The sequence below is a fragment of the Varanus komodoensis genome, unplaced genomic scaffold, assembly GCF_004798865.1.
Source record: "Varanus komodoensis strain SLA01 unplaced genomic scaffold, ASM479886v1 scaffold11, whole genome shotgun sequence".
Lineage (NCBI taxonomy): Eukaryota > Metazoa > Chordata > Lepidosauria > Squamata > Varanidae > Varanus > Varanus komodoensis.
Window position 1 is genome coordinate 13,530,820 of NW_025335317.1, and position 19,247 is coordinate 13,550,066.

General features: G+C 40.0%; 1 protein-coding gene across 3 annotated transcripts in view; it reads left to right on the top strand.

Annotated features, from left to right (window-relative positions):
* The window catches only part of ARID5B (AT-rich interaction domain 5B), a 235,607-nt gene that overhangs the window by 188,100 nt on the left and 28,260 nt on the right, over positions 1 to 19,247 (top strand). For all 3 annotated transcript variants that reach the window (XM_044420400.1, XM_044420399.1, XM_044420402.1), the window contains 2 exons: positions 850 to 902; positions 13,972 to 14,069. In XM_044420400.1, coding sequence (XP_044276335.1) covers positions 850 to 902; positions 13,972 to 14,069 — 151 coding nt within the window. The remainder of the gene's footprint in view (positions 1 to 849; positions 903 to 13,971; positions 14,070 to 19,247) is intronic.

Sequence of the window (19,247 nt, forward strand, 5' to 3'; positions counted from 1 at the left end):
AACTAGTCAGCAATTTATCCATACATTATTTGGAAGGGAAAAAGATGACACTTGGGCTCATGCATACATTGTGTGAACAGCAAGTTGTATGGAACACACTTCTACCTGTGCATGCACAAGTGCCTCATCTAGCTACTGGGGAGTGGAGATATTTTTGGAACTGCAAATAAAGCAGTGCATGATCTGACTTGTGGTGACTTTGAGAATGCTGGGCTACAACAGTCAGATTGTCTGCCATAGCTATTGCTTTATGGAAGGCTCTCTCTGGGTACGCTTCTATTTTCTTCACCCTGCAGGCTCCATGCCTGAAGAAAATAGCTGCTTCATATGTAGAAGCCTTTTCTGGATCTCAGCCAAATTCTGTTATCTGAGCGGCACTGAATAGTTGTTTAATCAATGACTGCTTTGTATGCACTCCAGTTTATTGCTGCATTAGGTAGATCACATTTAAAAGAAATGTTCTTTTCTAATAACTAACACAATTATTTTATATAGGAACATATAAAACAAAGGTTGGGGTGGATGTTGTTTTGTAAAGGAGTTGTTTTTTCTTATCCGGGAAATGATTTAAACTCAGTAATCATTGCTTTTATACCTGTAACTGTATCTCCATAGAATGTTTCCCATGTGATTTTAAGAAAAGAATGGCATATGTGCAATCCTAATGTTTATTCTTTGAATTAAGTAAATGTCATTTGCAGATTGTTTGTGTGTTTTTTCTAAACCTTTTTGTGTGTGTGATCGTTATCTTTTTGCTTCATTGTAAAAGAAAATCTGTTTGATTTGCATTTCTTTGAAAGACGTTGGTTAATGCAATGCTTATCTAAATACTTATTGTCCCTCTAACAGTTAACCTTTGGACTATGTTTCAAGCTGCTCAAAAACTGGGAGGATATGAAACAGTAAGTGTTTAAGTGACTTAAATGAAAAAAAAGTGCAATCTAATTTTCCCTTGTTTTGTTGTTGTTGTTTTTTTTTCTCCTTTTTCAAAACACACTCACAGAGGAAACTGTCATGTAGTATGCATATACACACTTTGGGCTTTTTTTGGAAACAGTCCCAATTAGTTCCAGGTTTGGCAAAACTGTAAACTTGTTAAAAAAAAAAAAAAAAAGCTCTGAGTGGAAAACATATGTAACTCTTCCCCTGTCAAGGAAATTGGTTGGGTCTGTAATTTTTTCCCATGTTGAGAAAGGGCTATTCTTGTAAAACAAGCCAAGATTGCATAAAACAAAATTTCACTTGGCATAGTCCCTGACATCTGTTCATGTTGAATATGGGAAATGTATTAAATGCTTTCAAAAGTAATCAGCATTGTCCATTAAGGAATAGCTTGTTGCAATATCTTTCCTTACTGTGAACAGCAAAATATCTTTATTAGGCAAGGATCTGTGCCACATAAACAGGAAGTTATCTAAAGTGCGGGGGACACTCTGATGCTTTTTATCAACTAACCATATCTGACATGGCCACTTTATTTTTAGCTCACAAGGAAATTTGATGGTTGGGATTTTACAGCATGTATTCTAAACCAATAAAATATTGGAGGAACAAACTGTGATTAAGATCTTGAATTGAGAAGAAAGAGCTGCATTAATATGGCACATAGAGATGGCATCTGTAATAAAACCCATTTGGCATAAGACAATTGTCATTGGAAACATTTTCCCTGCCTATGAAACTCAGATCAGGTGGTGCATTTCCTGCCACATCTGAATGTGAAAAATGTATAAATAGATAGAAATTTATTTAATTTTGTTCCCCAAGGATAAATCTGGGCTGCATCTGCACAATATGAATTAACAAAGAAACACGAAAGCTGAAATTAATTTAGACTGAAATGGAATCACCTAGCATTTGACCCTTAGGTCTGTTGTTCCCTCATTTCAGTACATTTGATATGAACCAATATATATGTGATTCCAATCCCTTTGTTATAATAAGGAAAATAGTAATCACTTATTCGTTAGCTCATCCTTTTGTTGACTTTGTTTAAGCACTTTCTAAGTTGACACAAGCAGTTACCTTGTGTAAGCTTAGCAGCTTTCCAGCTTTAGGTGATACAACAGAATTCCCCAGAACACTTGATACGTTAGCTAATACTGTTGGTGTTGTAGTAAAGTTTCCTTATGCTAGTGCAACGTAGTTTACTTCAGGGCTTCCCTTGCTGACTTGGATACTGCTCATACTTTGTATTTGATTGTCTAATTCTGTGCTACTTTCATTGGGCTTTACTTCAAAGTAAGTATACCATTGTTGGCAGCTTTAATGTCCTAGCCTGTCACATGGTTCATGCAATTTTTGAATTGACAGCCAGGGTTTTGGACAGTGTCCAGTCTCCAGGGATTGTTGTACTATGGAGACAAGAGTTAACTTAGGAAGTAAAGTGCCAAGATGGAAATCAGAACTAGGCAAACAGCCCTATCAATTGTTTGTCTGTTATCTGTTTGGTAAATCAGAGCATGGTTTAGATACTAAACTATGGTTAGCAAAAGTCATGGTTTAGCTTGATGCCACAAAGTGAGCCTGTGGTCACCACTACTGCACAGTCATTACTTGGGAGAGATTAAAAGTGGGCAGGATTTTTAAACCAGGCAAGCAAGATCAACACGAAAGGCCCTCACTCCGACATGTGTCCCTATCTCTAGCAGCAGAGCTTTTTGGTTGCTCTGGTTTTCAATAATTCCTTCCCAATGGTACCTGCAGGTATTCAGCTCTGTTAGCATTTATGGGAGGGGGAATTTAATATCTCTGTTTTTGAAAACTTTTAAAATGTAGTCTTCTGATGGACTGATTTTAATGTACAATTTAATGAATGCTTTACTCACAACCAATTTCTGTATTGTTCATTGCTATCTTTTATTTTAGTCTGAGTTTTCATAAACACAGTTTCTGTTTTGAACAAAAGAAAAGATGTTTTTCCATCAGCAGATTTCCCTTGGATGTTGTTTTAGGTGAAATATTGTGGTAGTTCCTTAGAGTCCTTGGGTCATTCGCACGTAAAGGTATCAAAATGTGGGTTAATTTAATTTGTGGTACATGCCCTGGCATATTCCACAGGTGTACACTTATTCATCCCCTGATCACTTCTTGAAGATTGCTACATAATGCCCAAACCCAGAAAGTATAGGTCAATCATTGTAGGTTATCTGTGGGTTGTTTAAGCCATGGTTAACCTATAATGCCTGGGTTTGGACATCATATAGGGGCCCTCAATCGGCTTTATTGGGAATTGAGTATTCTAAATGGTGGTGGAATGTCCCTGACATGCACTATGACAAATTGTGGGTTGGTTAATTAACCCATGATTTGTTAGCATTAGTTACAAACCAGGCCAGTATGGAACCTGGCAGTATCTAGTTGCAAGCAGAGTATCAGCCTTATTCTACATATGGAATGTGCATGCAAAAATTAATATCTTTACATTCCAGTCTTGAAGGTATTTTCCAAAGTACCTAATGTTGATAGATGAAACATATCCCCAAGGAAGTTTAGGATCGCCTGCTATACAGAGACATAGAGAAGGAAGAAGAACACACTAGCTATATGTTTGGATTATACACATTTTTCAAACAGCAAGCAAGAAATGTGGTGGGTTTTCCATTTGCAAATAGATTAGACAGTTAACTCCTTGCTAAGCAGGACTGGCAAATTTATAAATTAAACAGCTGTGGTGTGTATGTTCCCATGGTGGAAGTTGTCAAAGATTGCCAATTCTTCCTACATACCAAGCCCAATTTGTGAAGTCCGCCCAAAATCATGAGTCTACATGTTTGAAACAGAAATATTTCAGTATTTAGAAGGTAAGGGTGTGTGTGTGAGAGAGAGAGAGAGAATACAGCCGGCCCTCCACATTTGCAGGGGTTAGGAGTACAGGACCCCTGAAAATGGAAAAACTGTGAATGTCTTTGTTAACTTTGGAAACTGCCCAGAGTGCCTTTTGGCTACTGGGTGGTATAAGAAAAATATAAAGAAATCCTCTCTTCCCCCATCCCAAATGTTAACTCTTAATACTGTTGACCGTACGAATACTGGATTGCTTCTCCCTCTCTCCTGCAAGACTGCTCTTTATTTATTACATTCTTATGTTCTCATTCCCTGCCCTCGCTTTCACTCACCAGTGCCACCTCTTTGCACCAAGGAAATGCCAGAGAGCATTCCCTCTTTGCATGGGCGGGGCAAGATGGCATGCTTTGGAGGCCTCCTTCTCTCCCCTGTTGTTTCTTTCTATGACGATTACAGTTTTCCAAAGTAGGCCACAAAACTATACACACACACACATATATAAAATCCCATTTAATTATTGATGGCAAACTCTCAAATAATCAAATTCATGAAAGTTAAACCTGTGAAAGTCAAGGTTCGGCTGTATATGTATTTCTTTTCAGTTCTTGAATATATTGCATATGAGAATTTCATATAAAATAGAAAACAGTACACTGCATCATCACCTCTGCTTTACAGCCGTGGTGGTAGCATTAGTTTTCACTAAGCTACAAACAGCCTTGACTAAAACTAAATAAATACATAAGCCATTCTTAGAACATATACATAATTACAACTTAAAAATAAAACAGCCATCTACACTCTAGCTGTATCCATAGCAATAGCACAAGTAACTTGGATTGAACATATGTCCTTACTTACTAAGCAACTGTTTTTGTAGGTTCAAACTCCAGTTTTCTACCACTGTTGCTAACTAGGTAGTAAAACTGTGGAATTGGCATCCCAAGATGGCATTTATATGAAGGAATGTATAGATTTGATGGCTTTTGAGATGCCTTTCCGGTGTGCTTAGCGAAGGATGTATTAGAAAATGAAAGTAGACAAATCTATTAAGTTGAAGGCATCAGGTTAATGGCCACCATTTTAACTCCCGATCTTACATTGTTTAACACCTCCTATTCAGATAGGGTTGTGATTCACATGAAAACACAGCAACAAAGAAAATTGTGAGGCAGTGGCAAAGAGAAATAACATTTAGCCCTTAAAGGTTTCTAACCATTTCATCATTTTTTCTATTAAAATGGATACAAACTATTTTTTATAAACCCTCATCCCTGAAGGTATCTAAGTTGTCATCATTATCATACATGTAAAATATAATATTTCCTCAAAAGAGGACCATCTTTGAAATATTTTTCTCCAGTAGAGTAAAACTTACACATTGAGATTTCACCATGGGCAGGAGTCTGCAGTTCTGATTTAAGCGTCCATCACGTTGACCCAACTGAGCTTAAGGGTATGTGTGGAGAGCCTCGCTATCATGTTTTCCTGCAAACAGTGCAGCTACAGCAGATGCATAAAAAAGCATACCCGTCTGAGGAGGAAGGATGGGAGAAAGAATGAGTTAGACAATGCTGGCTGCTTGAACTAGAATGGGTAGACACAGGTTGAACAGTAGCTCCGTGCCTGTATGTCCCCTTACATTTTAAGTTCCATGTCGGATGTCACTCTGAAGGTGCCCCTACATTCAGGAGTAGCTTTTTACTGAGACAGCACTAAGCCTTGACAGATTTGTCAGTCTCCTTTTCACCAGAATGGATGGATTTTAAGGTCACATTTATACTCTCCCATTTCTACCCAAGCTCAAGATTTCTTGGATTTCCTAAAGTCTGCATTTGGTGCACTTTTCCCCCAAATAAATATATGTTGTGCACACATTTTCTAATAGGCACCTTTTTTGCATAGCATTTTCCCCAAGATGAGCTTCATTCAAAAGCTTGTAAAAATGCATATTTCAGTCTGCAACACTGTCTTGGCTCATTTACAGGCATGAGAGGTGTAAATTGGGTAAATCTGGAACACCTACTCAATGGAATGAATTTCCCATCCGTCTGTAGGCAGACGTGGCTTTTGCTTTGAGAGGATGCCTCAGAAGCCTCAGTGCATGCGCAACCCCTTCCTCCCTGTTCCAAGTATTGTGCAGATTTTCTGGGTTGTAATCCCAGTGGCTTGCATCTGAGGCAGATCCTGGTGGTGGATTTTCACCAATACGCACACAATTTGAACCCAGTCCCATGTGAGCACTTAATGCTGATTTGAGTGGAGCAAACTGTGTTAAGTCTGCCCTTTATTTAGAACTCCCTTGCTGCTTATTTGTGCTTAAGGGTCCAAATTATTCATATTGTTTTACTGCAGCCTTCAGTGCATGAGAAAGTTGTTCTGAACTGCAAAATTCAGAACAGTGTGCATGGTGCATGTTACCCCCCAAAATGTAGTTATACTTCTGTTAACATTTTGTATTACCCTTTTGGGTTTTATAATTGTAATGAATGTTTGAAACTACTAGGGTCAGATATCCCTGAAAAGGCACTGGTCCATTTAGTGCTTCAAGGCAGGCAAGCAGTGGTGGCCAGGTGGGGAATTGGTAAGCCCATCACAAGCTGTCTGTCACCAATAAAGCAATGGCCATCACTTAACTTAAAGAAAAGTCTGGATGTATTACTGGCCTGAGAGAAAGGTAAAATAACTATCTTTAGTCTCTGAACTATCAACAGGCTGGAACTCAGTGCAGAAAAACCTTTTCTCCGATGACCTAAAATAAATAGCTTATTTTCCTCTGAGTTAACAGTAAATCAATGAGCTCAAAGTAATGCTGGAGGTATTTTTCTTTATGTCCGATTCAAAACAAGGCTTCTGGGCATCATTCATCCTTTAAATCAAAGGACACTATTTCCAAAGATCTTCTGATTGCCCCAAAGCTCATTTTCAAATTTGGGATTTTTCAATGCACCACCCTATTTGGTGGTCTTAGTGCTGTGCTGTTGACTCGTGTCTACTTTTTAACATAACAGATGTTTTTCCTTCAGCTGGGTACAGAGTTATACCTGAAGCTCATATGATTAGCTTGTATGGAGCTTTGAGGTGCAGTCTAAACATAAGTACTGCTTTTCCGGATCAGTTAAAGAGTCATCTAGTCTGTTTGTAAAGCAGTCATTCGCATGCCTCTGGAGTTCTTCAACAGGGCAGGATAATGGCCTTTTCAGCAACAGTGGATTAATGTGTTGTCTAAACCCAGCACTGTTCCCTAGGGTGGCTTATAAACCACTTCAGTTACTCATGGCTTGTTATAAGATTAAATAGCCCACCATGGCTTAACATGTCATCCAAACCCAGAAGGCATGTTAAGCCATGTTAAAGGCAAAACTTAAGAGAGTCCCTCAACCAGAGCAGCAAAGAAGCATTGCTGCTATTCTGGTTGAAGGGCTCCAGTAGATGACTGTGAGCAATGCACAGCTGCCTTCTCACCCCCCCCCCCCCACAGCTCTTGCTGACGTGTGAGGGGGAGCAGGAGAGAAGCCTGCTGTCCCTCCAGCATCAGCAGAAGCCCATGGGAAGCAGCTAGGCCCCATTTGGAGGAGACATGCGGCCAAGGAACCGTTCCCTTGGTCTTGTTTCCTCCTGGGCAACTCCAACCCCATTCCCACTTCTCCCCAATGGGGAAGGGTGGAAATAGGACAGGAAACACCCTGTTCCCATTGGCTGTCACAACAAAGAGGCATGCAGGCAGCCAGAGGCGCTGGTTCCTGTCCGTGCCACCTTCCCAAGCCCCAGCCTGCAGGGCTTTGGAAATGGTTCTGGGGACCAGCAGTTTTACTGCAAGAGAAGTCTCTTTGCTTCCGCTCTGCTCTGCTGGTATGCGTGTGGACAGGAAGCCCTTATCAGCACAGATGCGAGATAACTATTAGAGGGCTGCCATGCTGAGATTTTTTTGAGTGTCAGGCATGCCCAGTCACTAATTCTGGCATCCACAGTTCTGATATCCACCTAGTACACTTTGAGGCTATTCTTTCTGTGATTTAGTTGGCAAGCTGGGGGCCAAAACAACCAAAGCAGAGGTGGACTGTTTGCCCAAACCCTGTGCCTGTCAATATGTGGTTCTGCTATGACACCTCCCTTAGTGTTGTTAGGTTACTGCAGCATCCTTGTACAAAGCTGCAATCCAAACATGCCCTTAGTAGGAGGAGAACAAATGTACATACACCTCAAACATGTTCAGAGTTCAGAATGTACAATGCAAGTTTCTCCCTTGTGTAAAAATAAAATTTTACTTTTCAACATTTTTAGTTAAGTTAGACTGACATAGAATTCATGGTTTTTTTCTGGGTTGTGAACTAAGGGTTGTTCATATTTAACGAACGATGCTTTGTTAGAATTCACAGTGCAGCAACACTCAACCCATATCCAGCCTTGATTGCGGGTTACCATGTGTCCGAACCCGTGAGTGGAAGAGTGAGTTGAGGTTTGAAATCAGTTCTTCCTGACTTGCCATTGGCCCTTTTAGCCACCACACTATATCTGCTCTTGTTTGGTCTTGTTTTTAGGACCAGGGAGTGAATATAACTGAAATAAGGAAAAAGCTGGGCAATCTAGTCTGTATGTTCTAATACTGAATGCATTTTCCTATGGGCCAGGCACTTTCAAGTGAAAGAGGCGGATAAATATGTGTACAAATGCAACCCTAAGCTTAGCTTCTATGAGTACAAGAACATTTGCATATTATCCATATGTTTAAAATCCCAATGGTTAAAGTGAAAAATTGGATGCACTGAACAAAATAGGAAAGATAAACCCAAAACAGAACAACATGTTGTCCCATAAAGAGGAATATGGAACCTCCAGTGTATGCTATCTTAATATCTACTTCACAAATGCTGCTTTAATTTGTTTCACCTGGCATTTGAAACCATTGATACATATTTATACTTAAAAACTGAAAGAGTGGAGTCTCTCTTTCATGGTAGGATAGCTCAAATATACTGCAGTATTTTTCTGTTTTAATTTTAATTAGAAAAAATGAAAGTTATTTTAATCCATTTGAGAAAATGCAAATGTTAAAAAGTATCATCCAAAGGCATAAGCTCAATGTACATTTTAACACAGAAGCCCTGACCTGTTTCAAACCAAGCAGGGTTATTCTTCCAAGGAGGCTGATTTTTAGTAGGTTTGAAGCCATTCTGTTTTATTGTAATTCTTTTCTTCAGTGGAGAGAATGATGACAGTAAGCCAGTCACCACTGCCAACATCAGAGGTGAGCTACTGAGATGCTAAAACATCAAATAGTGCATGCAGTGCCCACTAGCAGAGGCACAGAGACAGGACTTGATTAGGAGGAATCTTCTTGTAATGGATGCTTTACTTGACACTTTTGCACAGTACTTGCTAGCTAGCCAAGAGCAAACAGCACATCTCCCAAATGCTTTCTTTCATAGGTGCAGGCAACATGGCACCCATGGGGAGCTGTACGCCTCCACGCACCTTCCTTGGTGCCCACCAAGAAGCTCTGTCTTTTTCACCACATACACACAAATCCCATTTTTCTTACTGGCAATGGGCGTTTCTGTGAAATACATTTCTGCTGGTGCTGAAAACTGTGACTTCAGAGGAGACTGTTAGAATGTTAGAACTCCTCTGCCTTCTACATGGGCTTTTCAACATGTTTCTTGTCCTTTGCCGTGCCTCCCATGGCAGCTGTTGTGTGGCAGTGCTCGCAACACTTTCCCAAATTGTCAGATATTCCACATGCCCAAAAGGATGGCTGTTCCTGCTCTGTGGTCTCCTAAAACGAGGTCCCTAAATGCCACTGTGTTGCGAGGCTTGTTGCACTTACATTGGGTGCATGGTTAGACAGAAAAAAAGCTCCCAACAGCTCTCAGGTGTTGCAGCCAACTGGCAGAGCAATGTCGGGAATTGAACATTTTTTTCCTATCTGAACATATGTAGAATTGTGCCCTTGATTCAGCTGCAAAAAGTACCTCAGTTATATCCCCAGATCCTGGTGAGATTCTTCATTGATGATGATGATAGATATTGTCATAGTAGCAGCAGTACACTGCAGGAAAAGATGATGGTGGCTCTCTAGCCATGGCTACATACATCGTTGTGAAATTTGGGGAAGCAGAATATGGGCTTCATATGCCCAGGATTTGGGGACTCGGGACTGTTTTTTAAAATGCCATTTACAGAATGAGGAAAGCATTTTCTTCTTGTTGTCTTTATCCAGCAATAAGTTCCCTGAAAATGTAAACAGTCAGAAAAATAGTACATTTTCCAATGATATAATAAGATCTGTATGGAACAATTTAGCACAACTTGGGGCCCTTCAGACCAGACATAGTTCATCAAGTATTGGAACTGGAGCCTGCTGGGTGCTTCAGACATCGCACAGTTGTACAATCAAAGAAAGCTGTGGATTCATTGAGTGCCCAGTGAGCTCCTATACAAGACGGGTGGACTGCATTTGACTTAGTGAGATGTGTTTCTCAGGTCTGGGCTGGAACATACCATAGCTAAGAGGCTGTGAGATATTAGTGATCAAGCTATGCCTTCCCCCATGTCAAAGTAGCCCATTCTTCACTGAGAAAATTGTACGTGTGGCAGGATTTTACTGAAATGGATCTCATCCAAAGGAAAGTTCCTTGAAGACTTGGACAATATTAATGTGACTATGAATGGCCATGCTCTAAATAGGCTGGTGACCATGATTTCTGAACATACAGAAGCAAGTGCATTGTTCACATCTTTTAGGGAAATAGTGGCATCAGGTTTTAAACTTTATTTTAAAAAATTTAAATAAGACATGGTGTCAAGTCTTCCAGGAACTGGGTTTTTCAGTACCACGTCAGCATAATTTAGCACAATCACTATAGTAAATAAGTAATGCTGCCTATTGATTTTTGAGCAGGCGTAACTGCCAAAATCAAATTGAATTTGGATCAGAAAATAGCTGTTTTATTAAACATTTCCACACCTTAAAAATTAACATTAACAGATGGAGAGAAGAACATCTTTTCTGTTAAAGTGTTCATCTTAGGGTTATTCAATTTTAATTGAAAGAGCACAGCAAGCACAATCAAGCAGCACATTTTTACCTTGATCTTCAAAACTAACAGTACTTGGGCACAAAATCCAAGATGAGTTATTATTGGCTTTTTTTCCTTTTTTTTTTTTTTTTTGTCTGAGCTATAGTAGGCTTGAATGAATGCTCTCCTGTAACCATTTCAAGAACTATTTTAACTCTGGGGATCAAGAACACAATGTTCTTCCAGGTTGACTTTCTGGATGGCATTCCCTGCACACTGTAGATATTTTGGAGACTTAAAGAAAATGTCCTGCAACTCTTAGCATCCCCTAGTGCCATGGCTTGGGAATGCTGGGAGTTAACAGGAGCTTTTTCTGTCTAAAGATGCATAGGATTATGCCTTTAGTTGGTTCAAAAACGAGGTTACTAAGAATAAAAGAATTATCCTGAGTATCTTGTCCATATATGCAAGGATCGTGTGGGCTAGTCGTTAGAACACATTCATGGAGAAGAAGTGCAAAATATGTGCATAAAGGCACTATTTTACACTTGGTTGCAGGTTAAGCAAAATACATCACCTTCTAGCAACCAGTCAAACTGTAGCTCACTTAACCAGAACAGGACAAAGATTATTCACCTGCAAAACCAAGTATCACAAAAGGGAGAACACTGCCCAAATCCCAGACTCCCTTGCCGCCTCCTTAACATGAATGAAAAGGCCTGCTTCATATGCACATGGAAGCAAGTGCAAGACACCAGATAGGTAAAATGAATGTTAGGTTAGTTGATTGTCATGTTGTGAAGGAAGCCAAAAGTATGTCACTCCTTAAAGTGTGTTCGTTCTCGTTCTCTCTCTCTCTCTCTCTCTCTCTCTCTCTCTCTCTCTCTCTCTCTCTCACACACACACACACACACACACACACACACACACACACACACACAGCCTCCTGGCACAAAAGGAACATTCCCACAAGGATGCTTAATGTGAATGAGAAAGAGCCACAGTCTTCATGCACCTGGCTTTTATTCTACTGGTAATCTGGGAGGGCACAATCTCTGGCTGTTTGGGGACAGAACATAACACCAAAGAGTGGCTGTTGCTGTCCCAACCGTTGGTGGCCTATTTTCCACGGAACTGCCCCCATGTCCTTAGAAGCTGAAATGCCTTTCTGAGGCCCATAAACATCATATTCCCAAGTAGTCTTCTGCATATGCGTATATGAGGGCGGCAACATCCCCTTCCTCCTCCCTATTTCACATGAGGCGCAGTTGTCCCCACAGACGAGGAGCCTGGTTTTCCATATATCTCCTTTCTCCCATCAAACTTACGAAGTCATGACAAACACAAATAGCTTCACGAACACAATATAGTGGGCTCCATCTTGGGCTTCTTCTGACAAGATGGCAGTCTCTGCATTAAGTTAGCTAGACTAAGAAGAGAAGCTGATTAATTTGCCCTCTTATGCCATTGTGCCCATTGCTGTGTGTGTAGTGTGTGGCCTATGAAGAAATGAAACGAGGTTTGCCCACACACCACCCACCAAATTGTGTGGGAACAGTGAACTTGCAGTTGTGCTCCATGCGTTCAAGTTTTTACGTGAGGGACAAGTAATCTATGTGCAAAACACCCCTGGAATACACAGAGGAGTATCATTGGATCAAGGTGTGTACATGTAACATCTACAATAAAGCTGTTGTTCCTTCAAGGTGAAGGGGAAAAAACCCCAAAGCTTTGGAGAAAGCTGAATATTGTAACTGAATATTTAATCTGCCCACATGTAAGACAGTTTTAACAAAGTTTGAAGTATTTCATGCTATAGATGAACAAATAGGCATTTAGATTTAATCTACAGCTAGAAGTAGATGGTGGTTATGTCTAATGAGAACAAAACAAGATAAGCTTCAAGGATGTTTCTCTGAAATTATAACATTACCAAATAACATGTCTTTTCTTTTGAAGCCTGGTTTCTGCAAAGGAAGCATTTTATCATGATGCAGAGCAGGAAAGGCGCCATTTAACCTATAATATTTAACTGCTCTACTCATCTCCTCTTTTTTAGATTAAAATTACAGGCCCCTAGATTGCAAGTTTTGATATTTGTTTTCTTTCCATTGCTGCCTTCGGCTCTTTCGTGAATGCCATCAGCAGCACTGTGGGTAACTGTAAAGAAGCCTGTAGGACTGAATATATTAAGATCCACAGCACTCCACAAAAATTATAAAAATCATGCACCATTTTAAAAATCCCTTCTCTGTAATTTCCATCAACATTCCCCTCCTTTTATGAACTATGTGCACTAAAGAGTCAGCTGGTATCACGCTTTGTTTCTCCAACTTCTGGTTTTCTTCCTGTTTTAAAAGAGTGTAGGCTATGGAAAATGATGTAGTGGCATTCAAAACAACGATATTGCCAGGTCATCACTTCCATCTATTATTATTTGGGTCCTATTTTCTGTACAAAATTCCTCTCCCCACCTCCCAACACCCATAACTTGCAACATAATACTTCATAAGATGTTTATTTTCTTCCATTTAGTCAAATATAGGACATAGCTCAGATATTAACCTTGGAGAGTGTTTAGATTTCATTACCGTTTGTTCTATATATTTTACTGACACGGACGGATGAAAATAAACAGCTTGTAACATATAGAATTACACAGACTACTGTGTTTCTGTGTGGATTTAGTGGAGTCTGTGATGGATTAAGGCTCTGCAACGGATTCATTTTCACTAACTCTGTTAAAATAACTATGTAATCATTATTTGTGCTTAGTTTGAGATTCATTTTCATAATTTATCAAGGGATTTGTCTGCATACATTTCGATGGTTAATGGCCCTCAATTGATTGAAGTTCCTTTAAGATATTGCACATAGAAAATAGTAAAATGGGTTGATAATGAGACAGCAGTAAAACCCAATTGTATAAAAAATAAAAACCAACAACAACCAAACAGATTTATGTGAAACAAATCTATAAAATGTCATCTTTTGCTTTAAAAGGAGTCATAGATACACATTCAATCTATTCTGCAAGGGCTTTAGCAGTGTATATTACATGCTGTTCTAAATATCTCGCATATATGGTTGTTGATGTGAACTCAGACACTGCATACACACAATCTGTAAAGATGCAAGATGAAATTTTCCATTGCCACTTTTACAGATAACAGCCCGTCGACAATGGAAACATATTTATGATGAATTAGGTGGTAACCCAGGAAGCACAAGTGCAGCCACCTGTACTCGTAGACATTATGAAAGGTAAGATAACAAATATGAAATGCTTGCTTAATAAAGGAGAAAAATTAATTTGGAGGGTCAGGGAGGGGGAGAAGTGAGAAATCCTCTACTTACCTAGGCAAAATAAATATTCCTTCAGCAGTTTAGTGCTATGCTGTGCTGTAATTTAATCATGTGTGTGTCCAATATGGAAGCAGACAAAGTAGGTATTTTGATTTCTTTCTTTATACCTTCATTGTTACTAAAATTTCTCTACTAGAGAAGCTGTAATGAATAAGCAGGAGATGTAAAGAACTGAGAAAGATATGATAATAACTGTTTTGGCTATTTAAGGTACCATCTTAGACATGTTTAGACAGAAAAAGGCCTACAATTTCCAGTGGCATGCTGGGAATTGTAGGCCCTTTTCCTGCCTAAACATGCCTAGGATTGCACCCTCATTCTCTTTTGAAAATCATTCTGTAGGTATATCCAAATGAAGCTATGTATAGCTATCTTCAAGTTAGTGGGATGCTCCCATTATAAGTCATAGGGTAAAAAGAAAAACCTTTCTTCCGTATTCCTTTAATGTTCTCTTCTTTCTTCCTGCAGCTGTCAACCATTTATCTTTCTAAAGTGCAACATACTTGCTGTTTTATAAGCATTGATTTTGTAGCCTGAGTTAATAATAGTTTCCAAAGCTTGGGTATCCACCATGCATCTGATAACATGATATGGTCACAATGCTTCCTTAAAAGAATTTTGAGAAAATATGGCCATTAATAAAATATGTGTGCTTTCAAGCCCTGAAATGAGCAATATGATCTCATGCTCCAGATCACTAACTAGTTGCCTGTAGGGGCCAAGAAAGTGTTTGTTTATCACCATCATTCAGGTTTACATGGGTTTTGGGGGTGGGGGGGTTTGGACATGCATCCCTTTTCTAAAGTGTTGGCTATCAGGCAGACTGATAGAAGCAAGGTGCCATATTGTACATGGGACAATTGTTAAATTCTAAAGTGGTAAGCAGATTTGTAAGCTGGATGGATGGATGGATGGATATGCCATGTTTCTCTCATGTTCTAACATGATTAAAAATAGGACCTGAGATGGAGCTATACAAATGAAGGTAAGAATAGTTTTTGGTGGCTCCCTTTCAAGATGACAAGTCAGTGAAAACAGGTTCTTGGATCCTAGTCGATGGGAGAGGTTAACAGAATTTAATATATTGTTTTATATCATTTAATATATTGTTTTATATCATTTAATATATTCAATATATCATTTAATATATTGTTTTCAGTGGGAGTTTGTTTTCACTGCTTTGGGTTCATCTCCCCGCAAAAATGGGGGTCTGGAGAAAAGAAAATATTCGGCAACCTGCCTGTATAGGAGAGACAGTGTTGGTGTCGGAACAGAGGATGGGCACAGAGAGGTGCTCTGTAGTGAAAGCTCTCTTCAGGGTCAAAATACATGCTAGGCACAGCTGGGAAGTGCCTGGTCTTACTCCAGTTGGGCTCACCAGGCCACCGCATCCACCCAAGGGTATTCAAGTTAGGAGCCTCCTTCCTGGAACTTCACTCTAGGATCCCCAGTGTTATCCCCAGTCACTGACCAAACATAACAACAAGGATTCCACTAGCTTAGTGCTTTGGTGCTTGACTGGGGGCTTCTCTTTGGTGTGCTTGAGGTTTCCTGGCCAGGGAAGCCATCATTCACCCATGTCATCCAGCCCACAAAGGACCAGGTATGTCTGGGGATGGGGGGAATCCAGTTCCTCTACCCCAGCCTAATTCCGCATTCCTCTACGAAGGTTAGCACATAGTTAAACACCATGCTTCACTGCTCACTCGCCCAAAAAAGCAGCCATGAAGGGAGTGTCATCAGGGCCTTATAGCAGCCCTTCTTACCATCAGAGGCTTCATCCTGACATGCTGTGGTCTTGATGCAGGCTGGAGTGCAGTATGGCTGCTTTTTCTGGGGCAAATGGTCAGGCAAACATGCGGGTTTTTGGAAGCACATTTTACGTGTTGTTTGATCTTCTCTGTTGATCCACTGGTGGATGGAGAAGGAAGAGAGAGAAAGTGTGCTTTGATCCATTAATGATCAGGCACTTAATGGGGCACAAGTTTTCCCTCATTGTGCTGAAAGTGCTGCTGTAGGACTGAGGATGTTTGGCAGCCCCTTGGAATATCCCTCGCCTACTTTGGAGAGTCAGTCTAGGCTGGTAGAAGCTTCTGCTATTTTGACTCACTTCGGAGTTCCTTGAGAACTGGCTTTGGGGTAAGGAAGTGGGTTCTTCTGCAGTGAACTAGGTTAGGGTTGCTCATGGGGTTATTCTGGTCCACATTTCAACAAGATCTGAGCCTTGCCTGCCAGACCAACGTGTTCCTCTGAATGCAGGAATTCTTCAGGGTTCTTGCTTTTAGAATTGTGTGATATGCTTCAGAAAAAAGCTACAAGAAGAGTAAAATATGTTTACACTTAGTACAATTTTCTGAGGGAAAAGTGATTCAGAAATCTGTATTTTGTGAGTATATATTGAAATGGAAATTTTTGTGCAGATTTTTTTAAAAGCTGCAAATTAGTGCAGAAGCAAGACAGAAGGAACTTACATATGAACACACATGACACTGACCTGGGCCAGGAAAAGAATGATAGGTCACTCCTATTCCAGCTTTTCTGAATTAGGTTCCATCAGCTTTTTGATTGGGGTGTCACTTTACAACTGATGTTTGTCCAGCTTTTGGATGTCTTTGTGTTTCAGCTTACTCTTAGGGACAGTTAATTATTCAACCAAATTTTCCTAAAATGGTAGCAAAACAAGCTGTAGCGTATGCTACATTTTCTGCAATGGAAGACTCGCTTCCTAGGCTGGTCTTTATTTAAAATTTAAACATCAGTCTGGAAAGAATTGGCATATCTTTCCAGTGACTCTGATATGCCCCACACTTCAAGGGTGTTTTCAGGAAAACTTGCCTAGCTGTGCTGGTTAAAACTTTTCAAATGCTCTCTATACGCTTTAGGAAAGAAAGGCGATGATCATATTTAATCAGTTTGGAGAGCTCCCTAACTTATTTTCAACCTTAATTTAAACTTTAATTTGGATAAGCAAAATAGGTAGATGCCCCACCCAAAACTCACTGATATGTAAAAACAGCATCTGCAGTGGATTTACAATCCGCATAATTTTTTGAGATTTTGAAACATCTATTGCTAATTCTTTGGCCTACAAAGGAATAATGCTATCTCAAAAATGCTGCACTGTGCCTCAAGCTTCGGATTAATGCCATCTTTTAACAAATGGAACTTGAGTATCAGGGCTTGGAAGCACCTGCCTGAGATGCTGCAAAACTGCTGCTAGAAATAAACTGCTCTGTTGGGCTAGACCAGCCGTTCCCAACCTGGTGCTCCCCAGAAGCAGGGGACAACACCGATCATCACCCAACAAGCATGGCCATTGGAGGGCACCAGGTGGAGAAAACTGACCTCGATGGCCATCCCCTTCTCTCCTCTTTTACATGATTCTAAAGCCTTCAAATTACACATTTCAAAAATGTTTTATTGCTTAGGCTGTATTATATTCCCCCTCCAAAAATGAAAGACTGAACATGTTTTGAATGCATTATTGACATTGTCATTTTTAATTGCATATGGATCACTTCCAGTAAACATTTTCATTTTTAAAACAAGGCTATGTTGCTGGTGGGTTCACTAAGTGTTATTTTGGATATGCCTTCTAGGCTTTCTTTTGCCTTATTAATGAGTGCAATAATGTAAGCGCAGGTTGCTCTGAGTCAAATCAATGGATGTTTTTATTTAAAGCGTAGCAGGAATCGTATAATGCCCATGAATGCATTATTGTCGCTGTAGGCTGACTGGTCTGAACCTGCCTCTCTGATTGGTTTAAATCAAATCAGACCAAGCACTTCATAAAAATGTCTTTGTCAGCCCCATTTTGCTTCCAAACCTATTCATCACTGTCAGTTTTTAATATTAGTACCAGGCTCTTGGCCATAGTCCATTAGTACTGTACTTAATTGCTTGTGTTACAGATGATTACCAGTATAAAAAGCATCAATGTTTTCCCATTGTAGAGCTGTTGCTATGTACATGACTCAACACAGACAAAGCGTACAAGTTGTTATTTTGGTCACGAGGCTTTAATTCTTCTCTGTAGTTAGTTACCTTGGGTGATAGCATCAAGTAGAAACAGCATGAGCTCGCTTTACAGAGATTAAGTAGTTCTAATGGATCCATTCCTATTCCAGCCACACACATTTCCATTTCTGACATTCTTAGCATCTTGCTGCCTGGATCGTGCCTCTCAGATCTTGCCTTCTCTTGCATCGTCGGGGTTTAGGCAGTATGGGAAACAGTCATTCTTCTCCTAGAACTGTCTTCTCAGCATGTAGGGATGATTGTGAGCCGCCCCAAGGCTTCGGCGAATGGGGCGGCATAGAAGTTCCCTAAATAAATACATACATACATACATACATACATACATACATACATACAATGATTTCAAATCAGAGGTAGCTTTCACACAAGGTCTTATGTTCACCTTTGCATGCACACAGAGCACAGTGGCCAGTGTTAAATATGGTAGGTAGGTAGGTAGGTAGGTAGGTACCCCCCCCCCACAGTAAACATGCATAATTCTGCAAATGAGCAGGATGTTGTGATTTTTGTCAAGGATATAAAAGCAAAACAAATTACAAAGAAATATTTCATGATGTATTACGATAGCTCCAATTTTCTAAACAAAATGCAATCAGAAAGGAAACAGGTCATGTATCCTTTCAGGTCATGTGTGCTTCTATAATTTGGCTTTCCAGGAGGGCTTTTTCTCTTTCTCTGATTGTTCACAGGCCTGCAGAGAAGTAAAGCCTTAGGAGTTGTAATGCTGCCTGGTACATAACATCTTATAAGGTTTACCAGTAGGGATACCAAAGCACAACAGCAAATGAGGAATGTCATTTCAAAATGTCCGCACACACTTGCATTGGTTGTATCCATGCATGCAGTGTCCATTCTTCCCATCATTGGGTAAGGGGAACCTTCATGCTCCTTTAGTCTGTCTGGATTCCTGGCCAAAGCACCCTCCCCCCGCCAATTCCAGGTTGTTCAAGGTGTGTAAGAGTAACCTCCCCCCAGCCTCTGTTCTTCAATTAAATAAGTAATTTAGTAATGCATGCTTGGTTGGTCAAACTTTAAAGA